General features: G+C 39.6%; 1 protein-coding gene across 1 annotated transcript in view; it reads right to left on the reverse strand.

The window, feature by feature from the left end:
- Positions 1-5,333: 5,333 nt before the first annotated feature.
- DESI2 (desumoylating isopeptidase 2) overlaps positions 5,334-24,976 on the reverse strand; it is a 36,664-nt gene continuing 17,021 nt past the window's right edge. The window contains exons 2-5 of the mRNA XM_080919314.1: positions 18,769-18,841; positions 15,067-15,160; positions 13,509-13,650; positions 5,334-9,286 (exon numbers count right to left, since the gene is read on the reverse strand). Coding sequence (XP_080775440.1) covers positions 9,053-9,286; positions 13,509-13,650; positions 15,067-15,160; positions 18,769-18,841 — 543 coding nt within the window. The 3' untranslated portion in view covers positions 5,334-9,052. The remainder of the gene's footprint in view (positions 9,287-13,508; positions 13,651-15,066; positions 15,161-18,768; positions 18,842-24,976) is intronic.

Genomic DNA, 24,976 nt, shown 5'->3' on the forward strand with positions numbered 1-24,976 from the left:
ATCTGCAGAGACTTGATGTTCTGGTGTGATGTTCAGGCTTCTGATAGGACAAATAAATTAAAAAGCTTCTACAGAGAAAAAAAAAAAAAACCAAACTTATTAATCATCAGAAACACACAAATCAAACACAGGAACAGGTTTGTCTACACATAAATCCAAAGTGGAAAGAAGTTTGTGTACACTCAGCTGACTTGGGTACAGCGTCACCTGACAAAGATACAAAGTGTTGGTTGTGGGACTGTTTGAGAAGTCACATGAAATTTAATTACTACCTCTGGTGGCTTGGATACAGTATGGACTCCAATGTGAAGTGCTTTGATCTGTTTGTAGAAGATCAGTAGCCAGTCCTTGAATGGCCCATCAGAGAAACTTTCTAAGCTTGTGCAAGGTTTTGGACCACTGGTGCAATGTACAAGTACTGCACCAGAGCCAAGCTTGCAAGTTAGGATAGATGACACACAGAGCAGATGTCTTTGGGGTTATTTTACCTGATCTTGAAAACATTCACTTGTATGTATGTGTGTGAGGCACATGTTTGACATGGTTTGTACAAGGAGGTCAGAAGACTTGTGGAAGTCAGTTCTATCATGTGGGTCCTGGGGATTGCATTACAGTTGTCAGGCTTGGTGGCAAGCACCTTGACCTGCTGGGCCACCTTTCAGGCCCAACAGATACTTTAAATTTGTTCCTTACAGCTTTGGAAGTCTAACCAGGCTCTGCTGCTCACTTTTGAATCACGATAATATTAGTGTCATTCTACAGAGACCAAGGCATGCACTTAGTTTACTGATTTACACTTTTGAGACACCTCTTGATGTGTGTTTTAGTTTTGCTCTCTGTATTAGTCAGGGTTCTAAGAATCACAAAACTTATGGAATGTCTCTCTATATTGAGGGAACTTATTGTGATGACTTAGTCTGAAGTCCAACTACCCCAACAATGGTCAGCTGTGGATGGGAGTCCAAGAATCTAGTTCAGTCCCAGGAGGCTAGATGTTTGAGCTGGCCTTCTTTAGATTTTACCAGATGTGCTGGCAAGTAAGTGCAAAAAGGTGAAGAAGAATCAATCTTCCTTCTTCCAATGTCTTCATTTAGGTCTCCAGCAGAAGGTGTGGCTCAGGTTAAAGGTATGTACTTGTTTTGTCCTTGAACTCAGAGATCTCCTAGCTTCAGTCTCTCGGGATTAAAGGCATGTACTACCTTGCCTGGGCCTAAGATTTTCATGGTCACTGTGCCCCAATATCTCCATGCCAAGATACTGGTCAGAAACTTGTGTCTTCCAGCCTCACAATCTGGATCACAGGTGAGCTCTCCAATTCTGGATTGTAGTTCATTCCAGGTATAGTCAAACTGACAACCAGGAATAGCCATTATAGTCTCTTAAAAGATTACTGGCATGAGTACTGTGCCCAGCTCAAGTAGACTTTTTAGAAACTACTTTTTTATTGTTATTATCTTTTCTGTTGACTGTGTGGGAGGTAAGTATGATTTTCATCTTTCTGATTCCTTTAGTTATAAAAAATATTTTTAAGGCAAGGCTCTGAGAAATTTTACTTTGTGATATTATAAGAAAATAATTGGATCATAAGAGTTTTACGATTAGCAGATGGAGAGAGGGCTGAACAGGATTTTATTTAATAAAGATGTAATACTCTGTTGTTCTTCTACATCAATAAGTTTGAACACACACACTCCTAACAGTTCCTAGAGAGATCCTCAGCACAGACCTACCTTATAGCATTCACAAAGTGTTGCTCATGAGATTGAGAAAGCTGCAACTGTTCAAATGTCCACCAAAGGGAAAATGTATTAACAGAACCATGGTGTGTTTGTAGAATACAGTAGTGAAACTAGTTAGAATTATACATATTAATATGCATGAATTATAAAAAGACTTATAAAAACCATTATATATATTTTTTCATTTATACAAAGCTCAAAAATAGGCATATGCAGGTGATAAAACTATCAAGAAAAAAAAGACCAAAGGGACAAAGTATACAAACATCAAAATGGTGGTTCCTCTTCTGAAAGAAGGAAGAGTAGTCATGGGGGAGGGGCATAGACATATTCTCCAGGTCTGTTATTTAAGCTGGGTGGTGGGTACAGGATGCTATTCATTTCATTATCATTTAAACTGTACACATACATTATATGCACCCTTTCTTCTCCTTAGAACTCTGGGCTTTGCACACACTAGTCAGGGGCACTACCACTTGTTACACAGGGAACTACACTCCCAGCCCTAAATTCTATTGTATTCATCACTCATAATCAAAGAGATTTTCAAAATGGTGGATGGGACATGAAGTTGGCAAATTTTGATTGTGGAGATGGAGAGGATCCACTTTGTCATAGCAGGATTCCAGGGAACATTACAGAAGAGATCCCATGTGCTCTCTGCTGACAGGAAAGAAGGAATGAGGTTGAGGAGCATGGGGAGTAATTGCTAGAGATAAAGTCTGGAGAGGTTGGGAGAGGGAGCAAGCACCTCCTATAGTAGCACAGTGACTCTGGATACATGTTTAGCAAATCTGTAGATGAGAGGTCAATTGACCTGACATCTTTTACTGAGATGTCAAGAGAGGATCTCAACTGAGACATATGTGGGAAGCTGACTTTCAAGGGACCAAGAGTAGACCATAGTGCAGTGTGAGTGCCCACTTCTTTGTGTACAGAAATAGCCAAGCACACAGCATCAGCAGCCAGATTCTGATAAAAGTCTAGATCCCAATCAGGCTAGCTTGCCAGAGAATTTTAATACAGGATCACTGAAGTGGTGGAAAGACCGGAAGAGGAAATGACTTAGTTCATGGCAATCAGGTTTGGTTTGAGAGGAGACATAGGTGGGTTAGGGAGAGATGTTAGTAAGTACAATATTTAATGGCTTTGGAAACTTGCAAAGGCCAATGATGGCTTACAGAGAAGTAGACTGGGGGTAAGCCTAAAGTTAATGGCCAGAAATGCTTGGAATGAAGACTCCAGAAGTGGCCAGGCATAGTGCCACGTGCCTTTAATCCCAGCACTTGGGAGGCAGAGCAGATGGATCTCTGAGTTTAAGGCCAGGCTGGTCTACAAAGTTCAGTTCCAGGACAGCCAAGGCTACACTGAGAAACCCTGCCTTGAAATAGCAAATTCAGAAGTGGTCTAGAACATTCCTAGTAATAGGTCTAAGACTGGGACAATGATGATTGTTACTAACTGGGGAATGACACTGAAATGTGTGTGGGTCGAGTGACCATGGACATGATGATTTCTGAGCGGGAGGTGCTGGCAACTAGGGGGCAAGGTGCCAAGATGACAGAGGCAAATGACATCCACTATCTGTGTGGATGTGGTCACTTACTGAGGACAGGAAAAGGCTGTAGAGGAAAACAGTAAGAGCAGAAGAGTTTGAAGAAGACTGTGGCACCTGGCAGGGCTGGAGGTTCTGTAGTGGAGAAATGTCAGAAGCAGCAATGGAAATGGAGAACACAAAGGTTTAGAGGGCTTCTCAAGCAAGACACAGGGTGTGGCTGAGAGATGCTTCTTGAAAAGAATCACCCACTGAAGCATTTTTGTCTGCAAGAATGGAAGTGTCAGAAGGGACAGTAATGAACAGCTAGCAAATGAGGCAATGTGCAGGGTCCCTGGGGATGGTGGTCTGAGCAGTTTGAATCTTCAGTTGATGAGACTTCAACATGGTTATCTGGTAAGTGGACTTGTCCCTGACAGCTCTTGCGGCAAGGTGGCTCTTGGATAAAATAGCCCAGCCTCAGCCCATGGTTTAGAGGCTTTTAGACAAGCCTCTAAAGTGTTCTGGTTCATGTTTTTACTTTGTAGTTCCTTCTTGAACAGTTTGTACCGGTTGACTCAAATTCATTAAAACTTGGAAAATCCTCCCTCCACCTCTACTGATTTTGAGGGGAACCAATGACTAAGTCCTTCAGGGGTTCACCTCTCCAGGCTGTGGATGGTCAAGCTAACATACAGAGCATCAGCTTTATCCATCACATTCACTTTATCCAGGAAATCTGTGTGATTTTAGGCTGATTCTTCACTGTCTTTGTGAAGCACAGCATGTTGTGGTAAATGAAATGTGTTTAAGTGACTCAGGATAGCCTCAAACACACGACAGAAATAGAACAAAAGGACTTCCCTTTTTTTTGTCATCAATATATGGTAGCTTTTTTTTTTTTTTTTTAAATTTGTTGGGGGCGACACTAGGGTACTCCTGTGGTGTCTGTTTACAGATGCTGACAGAAGAGGAAGGCATGCATTTTCTACCTTTCGTTATGGCCAAATCTGGCAGCTTCTGCTCCCTTAGAGCATATTCCAGCTTTGCCATTGGTAAGTTCCAGCCCAAATTTGAATTAAAAAAACAAAACAAAATGAAAAGGGGCCTGGAGAGGTGGCTCATCTAAGAGCACTGACTGCTCTTCCAGAGGTCCTGAGTTCAATTTCCAATCACCTCTAATAGTGACTCCCTCTCCTGGTGTACATGAAGACAACTACAGTGTACTCAAAAATAAACAAATATTAAAAAAAAAAGTTCTAGCCTCATGTTTGAGGAGATAAGTACAGGCTATCTAGACTGGGCACCCTGCATAGATCAAACTACCTTAATAATTTTTTTTTAATTGAGTGTTTTGCCTGCATGTTGCCTATGCATCATATGAGGCCAGAGAGGCCAGAAGAGGACATCAGATCCCCAGGACTGGAGTTCCAGGAATCTGGGTCCTCTGGAAGAGTAGCTAGTACTCCTAACAGCCAAGCCACCACTCTAGCTCCAAATTGCCTTTCTTAATTTGTTATTCACACATGTGTATTTAGAATAGTCAAGCTGCTTTGAGGAGTCTGGCCTAGCAACTGGGCAACTATACCTAAGCCCTCTCTGGCTCACATAGGGCCTAAAGGTAGCCTGAGATAGGTTGAGGGCTTCAGAAGCAATGAAGTCTGTCCTGATAAATCCCACTGCCTGCCTCTGAGTTGGGACATGAAAGAAAACAAGGTGACAGACAATGTCTTCCTCTAACTGGAGGCCCTCTGTGGATCAAAGTGAGCGCTTCCCAATGTGAAGGCAAGGCAAGGGAGGGAGTCACTCCCAAGTGGGACTCTGAAATTCTTCCCAGCCAGAGCAGAACTTGAGAGCATATCAAGGCTCACCTATCTGGTCTCTGAAAATAACCAGGCCAGTGAAGAGGTGACTTCTAACACTTGTTTATTGTTCCCTGTTTTGTTTCAATAAGAAAAGACGCTGTTTGCTATTTAATTACCTCTTAGAAAGCATAATAACCCATTAATCTTCCTTGGCACAGAAAAGTTAGAGCAAGGCCAATACATGGGTAAGCAGGAACAATTAAAAAACAAAACAAAACAAAAAACCTGTCCCCGAGTATTATTGGCACTTTTTATGGGGAAGACCCTTAAGTTGTTTTTAGCAGATCTGAGTCTATTGGGGAATTATGGTAGTAAGAGACCCACAGAGTGTCCTCGAGGTGAGAACAGCCTGGTTACAGTAGATCACTCTTATTGGGCAAAGAGTGGACAAACCTTGTTAGATCAAAAAAGTACTATTCATTTACTTGATAACACTTAATTTTAGGGAAAAACTTAATTAGTGGAGGTAAATATTCAGATAGATACAAAGGGCCAATGGAGGTGAAAGGCAAACAGGAAATGACCATAAGCACACAGGCTCCTACTTAATGCTGAAAGATAGGAGAGCCTTCCAGTCAGCACACTCTGCCTCCATTCCCCAGAAATCTGGGCTGCTACTTGCTGCCTATGTACTCTTCAATAGCTAATGTGTTGGCCCCAGGACTGAGCACAAGAGTAGTTATTGTTTCAGTAAGGGAAGCTGTGAATACAAGACATGACACAGAAGGGTTGGCCACATTCCTGCGGAGCAGATGCAATTCTCAGATTGTACAAACAACCCATTCCCAGCATAAATACAGAACAGTGGTGTCTCTTTGAGGTCAGAAAGAACTATAAAACATTTCTTATAAAAGTAGTTTTTAATAAATCGATGTATTTCAATGTTGTAACATGATAACCCAATGCTGTATCAAGGTAGCAAAAATGAAGGTTCCTGGTGTTTTATAAACACTGTGAATGACAGTACACTTGCATTCAACTTCACACAAACTCTCTTCAGGTCCATGAAGATCCGTTGACAGCTGTCCCACTTGTTGACAGTGGAGATGTGTGTGAATAGACCAAGCAGACAATGAAAGTCTAACACTCAAGTTACACTCTCAAACCATACTGGCAAGAATGGGATATAATGACAGGATGGCCAACTGCTGAAAAAAATGTTTAAAATTAGTTATTCAAAAAGAAAACATAGTATTCACCAAAGCTACGGTAAATATATAATGGAGCCATAAGACGACACATGGGTTAGAACCGTGAAGCAGTGAATGTGTTTCTACCTGTCTTGTGATGGAAGAAGCCATGGAAACAGAGTTCTGCAGTTGTCTGCGGTGCCTAATCTCCACACACACACACACACACAAGGCTATCAATGGACTAAACCTGGAATTCCCTGCTCTGTAAGGTGCTGGTGATGGGTAGGTATGCTATTGCTGAGTCAGAGCAATAGTTGGCTGGAGTTCAGGCCTGGAGGTGCTTTAGGACAATCACCATCTTCTACAGCTCCCTAAGCTACACTTCTAAAGCCAATGCCCCCAATGAGGATTTAAAAAGCCCAAGCATATTTAAAACAAGCACCAGAAACCAGCTAGCTGATCTTTTGCTATTATTGTTCAAGCACCTTACCAGGAGAAACAGTTTCACTTGGTTGCAACTATAAAAGCTGTATCTGACTGCATGGATCACATGAAAATTCATGACTAGAGCTCTGACTTGGGGTTTTTCTTATGAGTTCATGTTGAGAATAAGATTGCTTTCTTCTGAGGGCAAGAAAAGCAAAGATAATTAACCCATTTTTCATTTGCACTGTAGAGAAGAAAGTGAGATTTTCTTCCTCTCAACCTCAGTTGAGTGCAAGGAATCTTGTGTCCTGACTCTCAGGTGACCTGCACATGCGCTGTTTATTTCCTAGAAGACTTTTACACTACTTAAAACTTCAAATATGACAGTCAGGCATAAGAACAGCAAGTCACTTGTGTGCTGAGCTGCTGAGATGTGGGTGAGCACAGAGATGTTCCCAGCTATTTACAGACAGAAGTCTAACTGAGGGGCCATTCCCTTGGGTCAAAACATTTATATCTCAAAGGAATAGAAAATACCACAATCCACACTATTAATAAAACAAAACAAAAGAAAAAACCCAAGTCAACTGTACCAAGCATCTCCTACTAAGCTGGGCTGAGGGCTTGGGCTCTGGAAGTGAACACCTCTTGGGAGCATTAGTATTTTGTCCTAAGTCCCATTTTCAGACCTGAACTACGTCAACTCTTCATAAAGACCAATCATTCTGTCTTGCTGTATGTTTCCTAAAACAAATGCTCTGTCACCTGCCACAGAGCCAAGTAACTTGCAGCAGCGTTCTCCTCTGGAAACAGAAAGATCAAACAGCACAAAGGGACTTCATCTTCCTCAGGCCAGTGTTCAAAACCCAAGGTTTACTTTCCCTATAAAGAGGGTGTGCTTACGTTAAGTATTAATCAAAATCAGCTCATGGAAAAGTCAGAGATGTAATTTGCTCCAAGACATGTATCCTCACACAGAGAATGTGACTCACACTAACCACATATCTAAAGCTGCAGTCAGTGCCTTGGATGTTCCTATGCTGCATCCACTACTTACACGGGACACTCACTCTTAAGGCAGAACATTGATTGTGACATGTAATGATTGGTTTTACATCCAAGGGTCAGTTGGGGTTGGACTCTAACAGATGATTTCCTTACTAAAGACTTATCTGTAGCACAACTTCATTCCTAAGAGTATGTTATGTAAGAGACGTACATTTGAGAACATAAAAAGATGAATTTAAGACACACAAAAATATGATTTTTTTCAACGAGATATCAATGAAAATAGAATCTCTATTATGAGGTGCAACTACTCCCATCATGAACTAAGAAACTCCAACAAGCCATTTCTGATATAGTGTACACCATGTATTAAATGTTTAAGAATTGCCTTTGGGGTGTGTTTTAGAATCTATTTTTCAATGTCCAGTATAAAAGGTAGGTAGCCTGGCTAGTTAAAGAACAGTTTAATGTCAGTCTGTACTACTGCTCAGGAAGCAGGTTAGGATACTCCCACCCCATCAGAAATATCCTGTACAGGGAGGAGTTTCTAATATATCAAAATAAAAATGAAGCCCCCTCTCCTAACATGTGCAAAACCTCTCCTCAGTTATAAGAGTTTCTTCATTAAAGAATCAGAGGCATCGAGCCAGGCAGATACAAGATGCTGAGGTGGGCATATTTGGGATGAAACTAGTTGCTCCACGGGCACCTTGGGAAATGTGCTACTCAGAATGGGAAGAAGGGTGCGGAGAGGAACGGACCCAGGACCCAAGCCCTCTGGCTGTGTGTGTGCTCCTTCAAGTCAGGCCGGTTTGGATTCCTGGATCTCAGTGCCAAAAATGGCAACAAAACAAATACAGATCTAAGGGACAGCTTTGAGAACTGTGGTTGTGAAAGCCTTTCTTTGTGCCTACTGTTTATGCCGCAGATCTGGCAGCTGTCAGGAGGTGTACAGAGATGATCTGTCTCACTTTTGAAGATGAGGATATTCTTCTTTTACGGTGGCAGGAGTCCATGCAAGATTTGTAAACAGTGGTACAAAATACTGTAAACGTAATTTAACAGAGCTTGTATAAAACAGAGGAGGTGAATCCAAATTTACAAGTGGGTTAAAAAGAAAAGAAAAGAGGGCAGCTTCATACGAAGTTCTCCCTCCTGCGCCAAGTGATTTTTCTTCTTTTTTGTTTTTTGTTTTTGATTACAAATATAATCCTGAGCTGAAAAACTGGGATTTGGGGGTGAGCCATCTTTGCATACAAAATATCCAAAGGACATTTACTCTATTTTCTTTTTCTCTAGTGATACTCAACTGCCAGAAGCAGCTCTGAAGGTCTGACTTGAGAGATCTTATAGTTTGGTGTGACGCCCAGTTCTGGCACCAGCTGCAGCGGTTGCCATGGCAGAGGATGCAGCTGCATCCTCTGCTTCTTCCAGTTCATCCTGGAGCTCCTGGCTGACACTAGACTGCAGTGCCGCAGGAGTGAGCCACTCCTTTGGGAGGCAACTCTGTAGAAAGGGTATACAGGAGCTGAAGTAGGCCAGCCGGTTGATCCAGCGAGGAATCTCTTTCCCACAGAGAATCTAAGGAGGAGAGAGCTCTGTGTTAGGAAGAAGGGATCCATGCCAATGGGACTATTAAGGGTTGGGTGGCTGTAGAGAAAATATACTGCAGACCAGCTTGTGCTGAGAAGCAGTGACTTAACTCAGGAGCTGGACACTTACTTCCACCCCCTGTCCTTTTTTTCCCTGCTATGTACTTTTTACATTTGTGAAGTCAAGCCAATTCCCCTTGGCTTCTGTCTGTCTTGGATTCTTGAGATACTCTGAAACATGTAAAATTATTTTTAAACAGTAAGAAAGGAAGGAGGCTTGTTAATACAAAATGTTATTAAGAGTAGAGAAGCCTTATGCCGTTAAAAGAGTCAGTCTTGGATACTTCTTGTGAATTCTTTTTCTAGGTTCTTTTATACTGTTTTCCAGTTTCTATCACCCCACTTTCCCTTCAGCTGCATTCTATGCTTTCACCATGACCCATGTGTTTCAAGGAAGCTCAAATGGTTCAGAAAGAAGAGTCCCCAAAATGAAGAGGAGTGCCACGATATTCTGGCAGACGAGGGACTATGGTCAGAACAAAGCATGAAAGCCTGGCTAGCCTTTGGCTTGAGGACTCTAGGGGATACATGTGGGTGTAGCTGGAATCCTTCTTGGCTGATAACATGCTGCATTTCTCTGCCACATCCTTAGGACTGGGGAGTTTTGTCCCTCTTATTTCACACACACGAAATGGGCTCAACTGAATCCATACTCCACTGCCACTTTGATGGTTTGTTTATAGTTATACTGTTATGATCATGTGATATGAAACTAGCATTTTAAAATATTTGAAAATATTAGAGGTTTCAAATTCCTTACATCAAAGAGGTAGTTGACAATTAAAAAGTTGGTAACTGTACAACACTTTCCCCTTAAGATTCAGCAGTATTCCTTAATCTTTTTTCTTTTTTAGCTAAAAGGAAAACGAGGTGGCTTTGCTTATGAACAGGTAATGCCTAGCACCTATCATATTTCCTAAAACTGGAGTGTAAATTATCATGTGAGTGCTGAGAATTGAACTTTGGTCCCCTTGAAGAGCAGCTAGTGTTCTTAACTCCTAAGACTTAAAAACTCTAGGTCAAAGCCCATTAGTAGGTTATTTAACATTGTAACCAGATTTAAAAAAAAAATAAAACAGACTATTAATAGTGAGGTAACTGTGATACTCATGTTCTGTGCATTTTGTATAAACAGGGTCATAACGTTACTTTACTATGGCTACTCATCAGATAGTGTTTAGTTTACACTGTGATGCGCAATGCTGTCAACTGATCCAACCACCGAACAGAGAAGCCTCTGGCAGGTTTATGAGGGATTACCGCTCAGGTTAGATCATTGAGGTGAGAAGACATACCCTTAATGAGGACAGCTCCACGCATGTGTGGAGTCTTACACAGTACGCAAAAAGTAGAAAGGAAACTCAGCATCAGGATTCATCATTCTCTGCTTCCTGACTGCACATGCAGTACAACTGTGGTCCAAGGAGGCAGGCTGCATCCTGAGCTAGCAGTAGGACCTAGTAATATCATAAGATGTATACCTGTGAGGATCATGGAGTCTTATGCCATGGTTTCAGAAAGCTGCTGAGGGCAGGCAGGGTAGGAGTTCCTGAGAGGCCAACCTGTATGAAGCTGTGAAGGTGAACCTCAGTTTGCAATGGAGACCCCAGTTAGTTAGAGATGCCAGAACCATGGCTGTTTGCTACGGAGAGCTGCATGCATGAAGTGAAACTGGCATAAGAGAGAATATATGTGTTGAGGCAACAGAGCTGGGAAAGTGGAACTATCCGAGCCCTTTAGGTCATGAATGGCCCCAAATGCCAGAGATGGCACTGTACAATTTGGTTTTCCCTTGATGGTTTTTGGTCTTGATCTGATCATTTCTTGTTATGTTCCATTTTAAACTAGAATGTTTACTCTGAGCCACTCCATTGAATGTTGTAAGTAGGTAACTTGATTTTATGTGAGAAGAGCTCATAGTTCAGAGACTAGAGTTATACTTTTAACCAGTGTTGGAACTGCTAAAGACTATAGAGACCTTTGAAGTTGGACTGAATGCATTTTGCATTATGAAATGCTGTGAGTTTCTTGGGACAAGAAGCTTGAGTATCAATGCAACAAGGAATAAACATGTAAAAGTTAATATTGTCAACGTTATAAGACTGAAGGTAAGTAAACAGATTTACTGGGGTAGGAGGATATCAAACAAAAGGGAGAACGTGAGCTGAGTGCTAGGGCCCACTCCTCTCTCCTTTCTGACTGTGGATGCACACAAACACTGGTCCTAGGTTCCTGCTGCCATAGATCCCCTGCCATGAGGGACTTGCACTTGAACTAAACTATAAATCAACATAAATTCTAAGTTTATTTGTTTATTTATTGACAGAGTCTATATAGTGCTAGCTGGCCTGGAACTCACTACATAAACCAAGCTGGCCTCAAACTCATAGAAATCTGTCTGTCTCTGCCTTCTGAAGCCAGCAGTAAGAAATTAGTCGAATATTATACTATTACGTGAAGACTGCTCAGCTGAGAAATGAGGAACATTTCCATATACTGATGCTGAATGAACTCTAGGACATAAATGGCCTCCCTTATCTGACATTGTTTCAGTTCTAATTTGTTAACTTTGGTCTAAAGAACGTTTTTAAGAGGGACTGCATCATGCTGGACCTGGTGGCACACACCTTTAATCCCAACACTTGGAGAGCAGAGGCAAAGACAGGCAGATCTCAAAGTTGCCCTGTTCCCCCCCCCCCCCCCCAAAAAAAAAGATCTGTGTATGTGTATATGTGTGTAACATTATGATGATGTTTTGTTAAGTTTCATTGCTGGTGTTCATGTGTAATGTTATGAATGAGAAATGTTCCTTATAGTATTGGGCACTTGAATACTTAGTCCTGATGGTGGGAGTGTTTAGCAAGACTCAGGAGGTGTGGCCTTGCTGGAGGAACTATGCCACAAGAGGTGTGTTTAGAGCTTAACATCTTGCCTACTCCCAATGTGCATTTTCCCTGCTTGGAGCTTGTGGTTCAAGATGTGGGCTGTAGTATCCATTTCCTGCCATCATGCCTTCTTACTGCCATGCTTTCTTACCAATGGACTCTTAGTCTCTGGAACCATAAGCCAAGTAAACCCTTCCTTCTAAGTTGCTTCAATCATGGTATTTTATCATATTAACAGAAAAGTAACTAAAATATCATATATACAAAAAATAGAATAAAAGCCAGGTAGGATGGCAAAGGCCTTTAATTCCAGGACCTGGGAAGCAGAGGCAGGCAGCTCTCTGATTTCAAGGCCATCTGGTCTACAGAGCAAGTTCCAGGACAACCAGGGCTACTCAGAGAAACCCTGTCTTGAAAAACCAAAATAAATAAATAAAAGTTTCATTGTGTTAAGGTTTGAATCTTAAACACTCCCCAAAGGCTCATGTACTAAGTGTGGTTGCTTAGGGCACTACTGAAAGGTACAGCACTTAGAAAGGGGAGGGTCTAGTAGAAGGAAGTAAGATGGGGGTGGTAGGGATGCTGTTGACAGGATACTGGGTCAGCAGCTCCTTCCTCAGCTTTCCTCTTCCTCTGTAACTGAACTTTGTTCTGTGGAGTCCCCACAAAGACAAACTGGGGCCAGAGGCCCCCAACAATGGCATTCTATTATGAAATATGTCTTTCCTCATGCAATTGCTACAGTTATAGACTGTAACAGAATGCAGCCAAGTGAGTTAAGGGACGATTACCTGTAATCACTCTACTCACTATAAAATAAGGAATAGCCACTTAAACTCTGCTGACTCTAAACCACCAACTCTGGAAAGATCAGCCACACTGGAAAAAGAAATACAGTAATTTTATGCACTGAACAATTAGGGGGAAAACTATGGTTGAATACAGTGATACAGAAAGTATACCAGGAAAGTGTTATGTGAAGAACTTTTTAGAATGAAATCGAGCTAGGTGGTGGTGCGCATCTTTAATCCCAGCATGATGGAGGCAGGCACAGGTGGATCTCTGTGAATTCAAGGCCAGCCTGGTCTACAGAGTGAGTTCCAGGACAGGTAGAACAACAGAGAAATTCTGTTTTTTTTAAAAAAAAAAAACAACAACAAAAAAAAAAACCAAAAAACAAACAAACAAAAAAAAAAAAAAAAAAAAAAAAAAAAAAAAAAAACAAAACAAAAAACCAAACCAACCAAACAAAGAAACTGAATTTACCTCTGATAGAGCTGAAGAAAAGTGATTGCAGTTTTTGTGCATCAGATGGTAGGCGTTGCCTTTATACTCTTTCCCCAGTTCTTCTACAATCTTTTCTATATCATCTTCTAGAAAGTCCGTACTCCCTAGAACAACAGCTTCTCTTAAAGAACAACAACAACAAAAAAATCCAAAATAAACAAAACAAAGCTGTGTGAGTTTTGCTCATATATTTTATTTATAATAAACATAATTAAACGCTTGCTTATTTTCAGGCATAGTGGAATAAATAAATTAGGACTAACATATTCAAACTGAAGGTAAGATACTTAAAAGTTTCAATGATTTTAATTTCTATTTTGCTTTATGAGACATATTATTAGAGATTCATATTTAAAGCTAAAAATATCCTTGCTAAATACTGGGGCTAGCCATATTTTCATGCAGAAAAAATCTTTGGTGTTAACTGTTCTTGTGCTGCAGTGAGACAAGTCATAAGACTTGGCTACATTTTAAAACATTGTTCAAAACATCAAGTATAAACACTTCAATATATTTCCTGGAAAATGAACCAGGTATTACTCAATAAAAGGCAGAATTTTACATATAAGCTAGTTGTAAAAAAAAAAATCTAAAAATAATTAGAAAATTGCTTTATCTGGCACACTTTATGCCATTAATCTAGCATTGTTATATACAAATGTTTTAATTCAGTGCCGAGTTATGAGAGCTATGCACTCAGAAGTGTTGTAGCCATATTCTGAATTTATTATTTATTTTATTCTGGGCAAATTCACTAATATAGACCCAGAAGTTTCTAAAGTTTCCTGAAATGAAGACTCTAAATATCATTTTAGATATAACAATTAAGAAATAAAAAAGTTGACTAAGGGGGCTGGAGTGATGGCTCAGTGGTTAAGAGCACTGACTGGCTCTTCCAGAGGTCCTGAGTTCAATTCCCAGCAACCACATGATGGCTCACAACCATCTGTAATGGGATCTGATGCCCTCTTCTGGTGTGTCTGAAGACAGCTACAGTGTACTCGTTTTATATATATACAAAATAACTAAATAAAAATCTTTAAAAAAAATTGACTAAGAAAGGAAGGTCCTGCCACCCTGTTAGTTTAGGGTTTCCATTGACTGATGTTATCAATACCAGTTTCCAGGTTAATCAGTTCAGTTATTTTGAATTTACAAGTGTTTCTTTCATTAAATAGTAGGTCGTAATAAAAATCCCACCTTGTTCACTCTCCCTCTGAATTAGGGAGCCTAGGCAAGAGATCCTTAGGCAAGGAGTTTCCTAAGGCAGTATGTAAGCTAAACAAAGACAGCTATATTTGAGAAGCAGACAAAAAACTTAGAGATCCTGAACAAAAGCAAGACAGCCTTTTTCAGGCATTATTTGATTTTCCATTTTTATATAACAACGCGGTTCAATTTAATTAAAAAATAAATTTAACCAAATAATTTAAGACTATTTAATTAAAAAAATTTAATTTACAGGATGAATTCTTTATATACCCCAAACAAGCTCTGTCACTACAACAGTGTAATAGAAATTACCCTCCCAACTTACTTAAATTTAAATGTTTCTCCTAACTCAGAAGCATTTCCTGGGGAAATTTCAAATATTCCAGAAAAAGGATAAGGATGGCCACCATAAGCAAATTCTGAAAAGATACAAGGCAAAAATTTTAGTATGTATTACATAAAATACAACCAGAATGCTAAATCAGCCTTATAACACTACAAAATTAATATACTCTGAATATTTTTGGCATATAAAGTGCTTTTTTCAAGGTCCTGTTTATATATCACCCATACAGATTATGTCTCTAAAAGCCCTGAAATGCTAACACTTACAGACACTTACTTCAAAGTGCTGACTGCTCTGAATACTGCTCTGACCCTACATTGGCAGGAGAGTGATCAGCATTCAAAAATGATCACTCTGTGGCCCCATCACAGCAGGAGGCCAGCAGCTCAGGCCCTGGCCACTATACTTACTGGAGAAACTGTGAAGAGTGTTCGTTTTTTGGTATACTTCACATTAGGCTGCATGCATCCACCCAACTTAGAAGACTTGGATTTACACTCGGTTAGGAGTGAAAATGCTATTGCACCAAGCATGGTGTGTATATGTCTATATTCTTAGCTTTCAGGAAGCAGGAAGATCATATGAGTTTTAGACTAGACCGGGCTAACTGGCGAGTTCCAGGCAAGTCTGAACCATATATAAACCGAGACCCTCTCTGAAACACAATAAACATCAAACCGGAAACACAGTAAGATGCCAATTATTAATATATAACCACCCCCATATTCTTCACAAGTCTTACAGCTAGGAGGGCACTATCTGTACATTCTTCTAATACAGACAGACACTTCTGGCTAAATGTGCACATCTACAACATAAATGCAGGAAAGAACAAAAATTTCTGACTTCAATTCTGGTATCACATTTAGATGTTAAGTATTAAAATCTTAGTAGAATAATCAATTCCTAATAAATGCTTAAATTAACCCTATCACTTAAGATTTGCTAAATAACCAGATATGCATAGCTATAAGTTGAGAGCTAGAGAAGTGGAGGCAGGAGGATTACTAAAGCTTGAGGACAGTTTGGTCTACAATGTGAGTTCCAGATGGGTCAGAGCCACATAGCAAGATTGTCTCAAAAGACTTAAGAAAATGGATACATTTTTTAAGTATATAATCTTAAGTTTCAAAACAAAATATGGGAAAAAAACAAGGTAGATGAGGTTTAGTTTTTCTTATTTGAATTTTATTTGAAATGTGTGTATGTATGTCTAGATGTATAAGCCACAGAGTATGTGCCAATGTCTACAGAGGCCAGAAGAAGACAATGGATGCCATGGAGCTAGAGTCCCAGTTAGTTAGTAACTGTAGCCCCCACCTCTACACTCAAGACAGCAGAGCTCTGGTCCTCTGGAATAGCAGGAAATACTCTTAGCCATAAAGCTCCAAGCTTAATTTGTCATCCACACATTCTGTAGACATCTTTAAAAAAATGTAGATCAGTGTGCTTAACACTTAATTTTGAAATATAAACTACCTTTTCTTTTTAAAGAAAGAATTTGGTTAGGTACCCTAAGCTGACTTGATTAACTATGTAGCCCAGGCCTGCTTTGAACTTGTAATTCTCCAGTCTCTGCTCCCTAAATGCTGAGATTGTAGGTATTCACTTCTATGCCTGTTCTAAATTTTGTCTATTTGGTCTTCAGGTAGGGATTCATTCCGGCCTCAAACTCACAATCCTTTTAGTTTCCTAAGCACTGGGTCATAACCACCTATATACCACCACTCCCTGCTTCTCTTTAAGAGTCAATAAAATTTTCTATATAACTTTTAATTAAAATATTGTAAACACTGAGGTTGGATTTGGTAAGAATCATTGTTTTTGTTTTTTGGAGATAGGGTTTCTCTGTGTAGGCCTGTCTCTACCTTCCAAGTACTGGAACTAAAGGTGTATGATACCACCATCTGGCTTCATACTTAGATTTTTAACTTCTTAAAGTCTGGTAATGAAAGTTTTAGGCCCTTCATGCTTATTTACATTTGTACAAGAAACAATTATAATTTCTCTGAGTTTCTATGAACATGTTCTGAATCATGTTTTAGTTTTTAAATTATTTTATGAGGGGAGTACAGGTATAGAGCACTGAACTTTTTAAGATTATTTGAGTTCAAATCCTAGTTCTGTGAGTTATTAGCAGAATGAACAGTGGCAGGTTAGAGCCTCTTTTTTTTTTTTTTTTAAATAAAAAAAGCCACATTCTCTTACCTTACAGCATGATCATATGGTTGAAAAGTTCACAGAAGTATGAAAACCATAACATACTATTTAGATTTAACCAAAAGGGAGTAACACAACTTAGGCAAAGGCCAGACAGGAAACCTACAGCCTATAATCCCAACCACTGTAATACTCTAATCGCTCAACATTTCAGCTGAAGCCCCTCAATGTTTCTTGGGGTTAATGAACATTCCCATTTCAAATAAAGTAAAGCCTCAATGACAGATCTTTATAGCCAAGTCTGAATATGCTAAACTGCAGCTGGAAGCAACTAATGTAAAAATAGACAAGGGGATGGAGAGATGATGGCTCAGGGGTTAAGAGCACTGACTGCTCTTCCAGAGGTCCTGAGTTCAATTCCCAGCAACCACATGGTGGCTCACAGCCATCTGTAATGAGATCTGATGCTCTAATCTGGTGTGTCTAAAGACAGCTACAGTGTACTCACATAGATAATATAAATAAATCTAAAAAAAAAAAAAAAAAGAAAGAAAAAAAAGGACAAGGGCTAAGGCCATAGCCCGGAGGCACAGCACCTACTTTAGCAAGTGTGATCCTGGATTCAACTGCCAGCACCTCCTTACTCCTACACAAAGGCAGCAAAAACAGGACACAGAAACATTTACCTAAGTGGAGTTCTTCTTTAAAATTAGTGAACAGGTAGGTAGGTAGCTTACCCTGGGTAAATTAGATAAAGTACTCTAGGCTACAAAGACTAGGTGCCTAGCTCATTCAAGTGCAGGACCTTCTGCTAAAAGGCAAGCTTATAATTCATGATGATGCATCACTAAAACTCTGAGAAAAATGCTAGATGTTACTGAAGGCAAGATTTGCTCACCAATGTTTTGGACTTTATCGATGCTCACAAGTCTGCCAAATCAAACGTTCTATTGAAACACCCTCAGAGAACTGGTGTTCTAAATCTGACACTTCTACTCACTAAAATGATTACTTTTGCTATGTAGTTTTTCAAAGTGTAGAAGTTTCTTAGAAACTCTTATACATAGTAAACATGGTTTAACAACTTTGAAAAAAAGGACTTCTTTGGTTTTTTGTTTGTTTTTGAGGGAAGGTCTTATTGTATAGCTCTGGCTGTCCTGGAACTCACTCTGTAGACCAGGCTGACTTTATACTCACAAAAATCCCTCTGCCTCTGCCTCCCGAATACTGGGATTAAAAGTGTGTGCCCCCACACCTGGCTAAGAAAATGTCTTAGAAGACATAGTAATTAGAAAAAAAGATAATTGAACAAACATACTCTCTTGTATTCCACCACTGATATTTTTCAAAACAGCATAAACAAATATGAGAATTTTATTTTACTTTCTGCAATAATATATGCAAGTTGCTTAAAAGAAAAGAGACATAGAAAAAGGCCTAACATCATGAATCTGTTTTTTTTTTTTTTTTTAAAGCTGGCAGAATCCTTGGAAAACACATTTAAGATATGTACATACATACCTCTGCCATATACTTCAATTCCAGAATGAAAAACTCCAATTCCAATAGATGAGGTGTATTCATTCATCCAGTACTAAGGAGAAAAAAAAACAACTTTAGAATATCATCATTTATAGCCCAACTCTACAGGACAGGAAGAGTACAAATCCAAGTCTTGGTATTTTCCTTCTCAATGCTAAACTCTACCAAGAGCAGTCTAGTCTATTCTCCCACATCTAATTTGGAAGGCCTTCCTGTTCATAGACAAGGGTTTCATCTTGAGTCCAGTATCTTACTTAGGGCTTAGCACATAATAAAATTTAAATGGAAATCTAAATTTGAATCAGTTTGGTAATGAATTTGACATAAAAGTATCATTAGTGATTAAGACAGCACAAACAGAGCCCCATGGCATGACATTGCATGCCTTTGATCCCGGTGCTTCAGGGGGCAGAGGCAGGTGGATCTCCATTAGTTCCAGGTCAGCCAGGTCTTTATAGTGAGTTCCAGATTAGTCAGAGCTACAACCAACCAACCAACCAACCAACCAACCAACCAACCAACCAACCAACCAACCAAAAGCACCACATAAAAATATGAACATCTAGTTTTCTGTCTAATTTTCTCTTGCTCTAAACCTTTTCTTTCATACTTTAGTGAGTTCTCTGAAGGTGGGACACTTTATTTTTTGTAAACATTTATGGCTTTTATTCTATCCTAATTTAGCCTAAAATTCAAAAGTAGGAACAAACAGTATGAAGCACAGAGAACACTAGGAAGGTAGGAACAACCTTCCTACAATATAGCATAAAGACAAACTTCCTAAGGAGGTAGGTACTATATGAAATGGGTCAATAGGAACAAATAAAATTTCCTCAGATACAAGATTGGACTGGTAGTGGAGGGAAAATGAGAATAAAAAAAAAAAAAAAAAATCTAAGAACATGGAAGAGGAACAAAGATGTACATTAGCGGTGTGGTATGAAATTAAAGAGGATGACTATGAAAGGGGTTAGAAGAGTGGGCTAGAGAGGCTTACCATAGTTATTAGCACAGTAAACAAACACCTAAGCAATAAATCTGGAGTGTTGTAAACTTATTGGAGCCCTTCTGGATTAGACTGATGATTTGTCTTAAAAGTTGCATGTGATATATACCTCTTTATGTATGTGTACCTATGTACATACATGCATGCTGAGGTCAGACATCAACATTAAGTCTTTCTGAATTGCTTTTCAAATATATTTTATTCTATTGTAAGACAGGGCTCTCTCACTCATCCTGGAGTCTACTGACTGGCTGGACTGGCTGTCAGCAAGCTCTGGAGATGTGCTTGTCTCTACCCTTTTAGCACTGAAGTCAAAGACATCAAGATTCCCAGCTTTTTTATTTGTGTGCTGTGGATTTTAATTCAGGTCCTCATACTGTTTAGCAAGCACTTTATCCCAAGTTACCATGCTAGCTACTTTAATGTTAATCTGACAGCTACAGTCACTGGAGATGTTGGAGCTTCGATTAAGAAAATGCCTAAATATGATTGGGCTGTAGGCAAGCCTGTAGAGCATTTTTAAATTTAGTAATTGATGATGGAGTACAAAGCACTTTGAGGGTGGTACCATCCTTGGCTTAGAGGTCCTAGATTATATATGAAAAGTAGGCTGAACAAGCTATGATGAATAAGCTGGTAGCATCATCACCCCCCCCCCCCTCCTCAAATGGCCTTTGTATCAGCTCCTGCCTTAGGTTCCTGCCCTGTTTGAGTTCCTGTCCTGACTTCCTTTAACAATGGACCACAATGTGGAAGTGTAAGGCAAATAAACCCTTTTCTCACCAACTTGCTTTGGGGTTATGATGTTTCGTCACAGCAACAGAAACCCTACCTAAGACAAATATTGATACCAGGATTGTGGGGTATTGCTATGAGATCTGACCACACTGTTTTGGGGAGGATTATGGAAGGACTTTGGCTAGAAGAGACATTTAGCATGCAGAGCTTTAGTAGGCTGTTCTATTGGAGCTTTATGATAAGAATGTTGAGAGCAGTGCAGAAGATGGAAGCATGGCTGGCAAAGTTTCAGAGAAAAGTAAAGACTCTCCTGTCCATTTGTGGGAAGAATCTGGTCAGCCAGAGCTAAAGAATCTTGGCTGTCATTAACAAAAGACTAAAATTACTAAAGTAAAACCTTTGTTTTACTGGGACAATTGATGCTGGTCAACTGGGGCTGAGAATTTAGCAGTGATTAAGAAGAAACTAGTATCACTGAGGTGATATCTTCTGGAGAGTGTTTTCAGAGTCAGCATGCACACAGAAGCTGTATTTCAGAGGTAGCTAAGGCTGTACCTTGCTGGCAGCCAGACCTGGCAGTCAAAGAGTCACCCAGGTGGTACTGGTTTTGAAGGCATAAAGGGGTCATGAAGAGCAGCTACGGCTTGGCACTGTGAGAGGTCAGAAAGAGTCTATTGGTGGACTGCAGTGAGGTCTTAGAGAGTAGCTGGGACTTAGCACCTTGAAGAAAGCCTAGAAGACTACTGGTGAGAGTGCATCCCAGCTGCAGCAGAAGACCCTGGCATTCTGAAGATGCCAGTACCTTGGGATGACAACCAAGAAGAAAAACAGCAATGGAGTGGAGCTGGCCTGAACTTAGTAGACAAGCTGGGTATGCTGCTAAGGGAGCCAGAGAAGTGACCTAAAGATTGTGAATAGTTCCCAAATAATTGGACACTGAGCAATTTACACTTTAGTAGGAGTTTGATTTTTGTTTTGTTCAGATTGTGACTGTGCTCTGGTTCTTCCTGCTTGAAGTAAGAAATTATTATTTTTTTATTGTCAGGAGGCCACAGTTGAGAGATCTTAAATTTTAAAATACAGAGATCTCTGATTCAGTTTCTGCTTCCAGGCTCCTTCCTTGAATTCCTGCTCTGACAACCCTCAGAGATGGACTGGGATGGAAGTGTAAGTCAAACCCTTTCCTCAATAAGGTGCTTTTGGTTATGGTGTTTTATCAATACAACAGAAACCTAACAATGACAAATGGTTAAAGAAACCATAAAAACCTTTATTATGAATTATCACACAATTACTAAAAAGGAATGAGGTATATAGTACATATAGTTACAGACTGGGTATTGCTCATTTGCATAGCTGGGAGCTTTGTTCCAACATGTTGAATCAAATTTAAAGTCATATAAAATGAAAAAAAATATCTATATATGACTGACCAACTGTAACAGAAGAAAGGGCTGGAGACTGATGATGTAGCTCAGTTGTTAGAATCTAGCCATGTGCATAAAACCCCAGAAAGTTTAATCCCCAGAAACAATGAGCATGGAGGCACATGCATGTAATCCCAGTGATCGAAGTGGAGGCAGGAGAATCAGAAGTTTATGGTCTTATCTGGGAACACAGTAAAATTGGGGCCACCCGTGGCTATGTGAGACCCTGTCCCAAAAATAAATAAGATCCAAAATACATCAAATTGTTAGCAGTTCTGTAACAGACTGGCAGGGCTAGGGAAGGAGTGCTATTTAGAATGATCTTTTCACTTTTGTATCTCCCGCTGTGTTCCTATGCGTGATGCATTATTTTAACAATCAGAAAAATGGATGGGGATAGTGACACATACCTTCCTTCAATCCTAGCCACAAGGAAGGCAGAAGCAGGTGGATCTGTGAGTTCCAGGACAGCCAGGGCTACTATAAGGGAAGCCTTGTCTTGAAAGGGGGAAAAATAGAAAAGGTAGATATTTTAAAGTAAAACATTACAAATGCTCACTTTCTGATAATTTAATGTACTAAATACAGTCTTCTAGAACATCACAGTTTAGCCACAACCACACTGGTTCATTTGGTGGAGCTCAACAATTACAACTGTTGTCAAACATGCCAACCTCTAAATTCAAAATTTCAAGTCCAGTTTCTACTGATTGTACAATGCTTTGGTACTGCTGTGAACTCAAAAACTAACTGTGATGAAGTAGGCTCATTGGGGAACTGTCTGATGGAGACATGTCAAAGTGATAAATAAGTTGGCCACAAGTGGCTTCTAAATTGAAAAAAAATTAAACATCAGAAACTAATGCTGACTGTCCTGGAATTCATTCTGTACCAGGCTGGCCTTAAACTCAGAGATCCATCTGCCTCTGAGACGTCTCCTGAGTATACCACCATCTGTTGCTTTGACCACCAGAAACTCTTAATAATGAATGAGTTGTGGTTGTTTGGATAAGAATGGCACTCACAGGCTCATACAGTAATTTTTTAAATTAATCCTTCCATTCATTTACAAGTTTTTGTTTTGTTTTTTAAAGAAAATTAGGCAGTAAAATGTAGGCGCTAGGCAGTACTGGGTAATCAGCACTTTGTAGTCCTAATTTGAGTCAGGCAACAAATAGATGATAAAAATCACTGGAAAAAACTGATAATCAGTGAAAACTGATAATTACATGGTCTCAAAAGGTATTCACTCTTCTCCCACAACCCTTTAAGCTACAAAGAGAAACGACACATCTGCAATGGAAAAGTGGGGTGACATCACCCAACTCAAGTATCTAAAGTACTTAGGGTGAAACCAGCTGCTGTCATGTGTCATACATATAAGGGCTACATGTCCTTTGTTTTTTCCTGAGAATGTTTTAAGCAGAATAATAACAAAGATGAATCATCTGAGTCTGGATGCAGTAAGACTATGAAGAGAGGGACATGGTCTTTTAAATATGACAGGAAAAGGCAAATGACTACTCTTAGGAAAACTTATTAATGAATGAACCCTAAAGTCCTACACTAAAATGTATAAAAGCTAAAAAGAACACTATTGAGGTAGTCTGGGGAAATATGAATATAAACCAGATTAATTAATACAATAGCAATTTAACATTTCCTGGGTATGATAAAGATATTGTGGTTGGGTAGAGTATCTTCTCTGTAGCTATTAATTACTATGTTTGTCATTCATTTCCTATGAAAGACAGAGAATGGAAAGGAGAAAATAAGTGTGGCAAAATGTTAAAAATTGGTCAATTTTGGCAAAGAATATGTGACCTATAATTTTCTTTTAACTCTTCTGAAGAGTGAAACAAAACAAAGGGTAGGGAAAGTTAGGTATGGTGGCACACACTGTAATTCTAGTCCTCAGGAGACCCAGGCAGAAGGAGTGGGAGCAGGAGTTCAAGACCCTGCTGAAAACAAAACAAAACAAAACAAAATGGGGACTTGTAGTAAATAATAAAAGGATGGCTTAACCTTTTACAGGCCCCTGAGGATATGACCACCCGAGTTTTTTTCCTCCACTGCCTTGAACAAACATGATTTCAAAGCCCGATAGCTTTTCATGTAGGTTTATATATTAAATTCTCAATCCACAAACCCTCTACACAATAAGATTATATCCAACAGACAAATATACAAACTTCCCTTCTATATGATAAAAGATAAAAAGACCTATAGAATCCCTTAAAATATTCACATCTACCTATGCCAGTTAAGTCCACCTGGATCTAGCTCATCCTTCTTGAGCTCCATTTAGATTTTTCCCCTGGAATCTCCTCCTCCTCCGTTTTCTTAGCCTTTCCCCCACCTACCTCTCCACTGTCCAGTCATATCAACTTAACATAAATCTACAGGGACTAACTAATGAAATGATTAGTTCTTTGCCTTCTTACAGCAAGATGCTTTCCTAAGTTTTCACCTCTTTTCCTTTTGTTTCCTTTTCTTTCTTTTTTATTTTTAAAGAATTATTTGTTAATTTTATGTATACGAGTACACTGGCTGTCTTTCAGACACACCAGAAGAGGGCATTAGATCCCATTACAGATGGCTGTGAGCCACCGTGTGGTTGCTGGAAATTGAACTTAGGACCTCTGGAAGAGCAGTAAGTGCTCTTAACCACTGAGCCACCTCTCCAGCCCCTTGTTCCCTTTTCATATAAAGAAAGCAGAAACACTGCAAAGTCTCAGGATTATCTGCTTGTCTTTTCCAATTGAGCACAGAACTGTTTGTACAGGTTGGAACCAATACTTTGGTCTATGTGCTACACTAATAGGCCTTTATTCTGGGTATAGACAACTTTACTTTAAAGTAACGGTGTCTCTTTCATGTGTACTTCTTGCAAAATACAGAACATTTTTCAAAAAGATATATGTGTAGTGTTTGTACCACTCAAATAGATTTTAAGCAAGTACTAAGTGAACTGTTTCCATCTAATGTTCACTATTAATTATAACTTCTCTTTTAG

Source organism: Micromys minutus (genome assembly GCF_963924665.1).
Source record: "Micromys minutus genome assembly, chromosome: 1".
Lineage (NCBI taxonomy): Eukaryota > Metazoa > Chordata > Mammalia > Rodentia > Muridae > Micromys > Micromys minutus.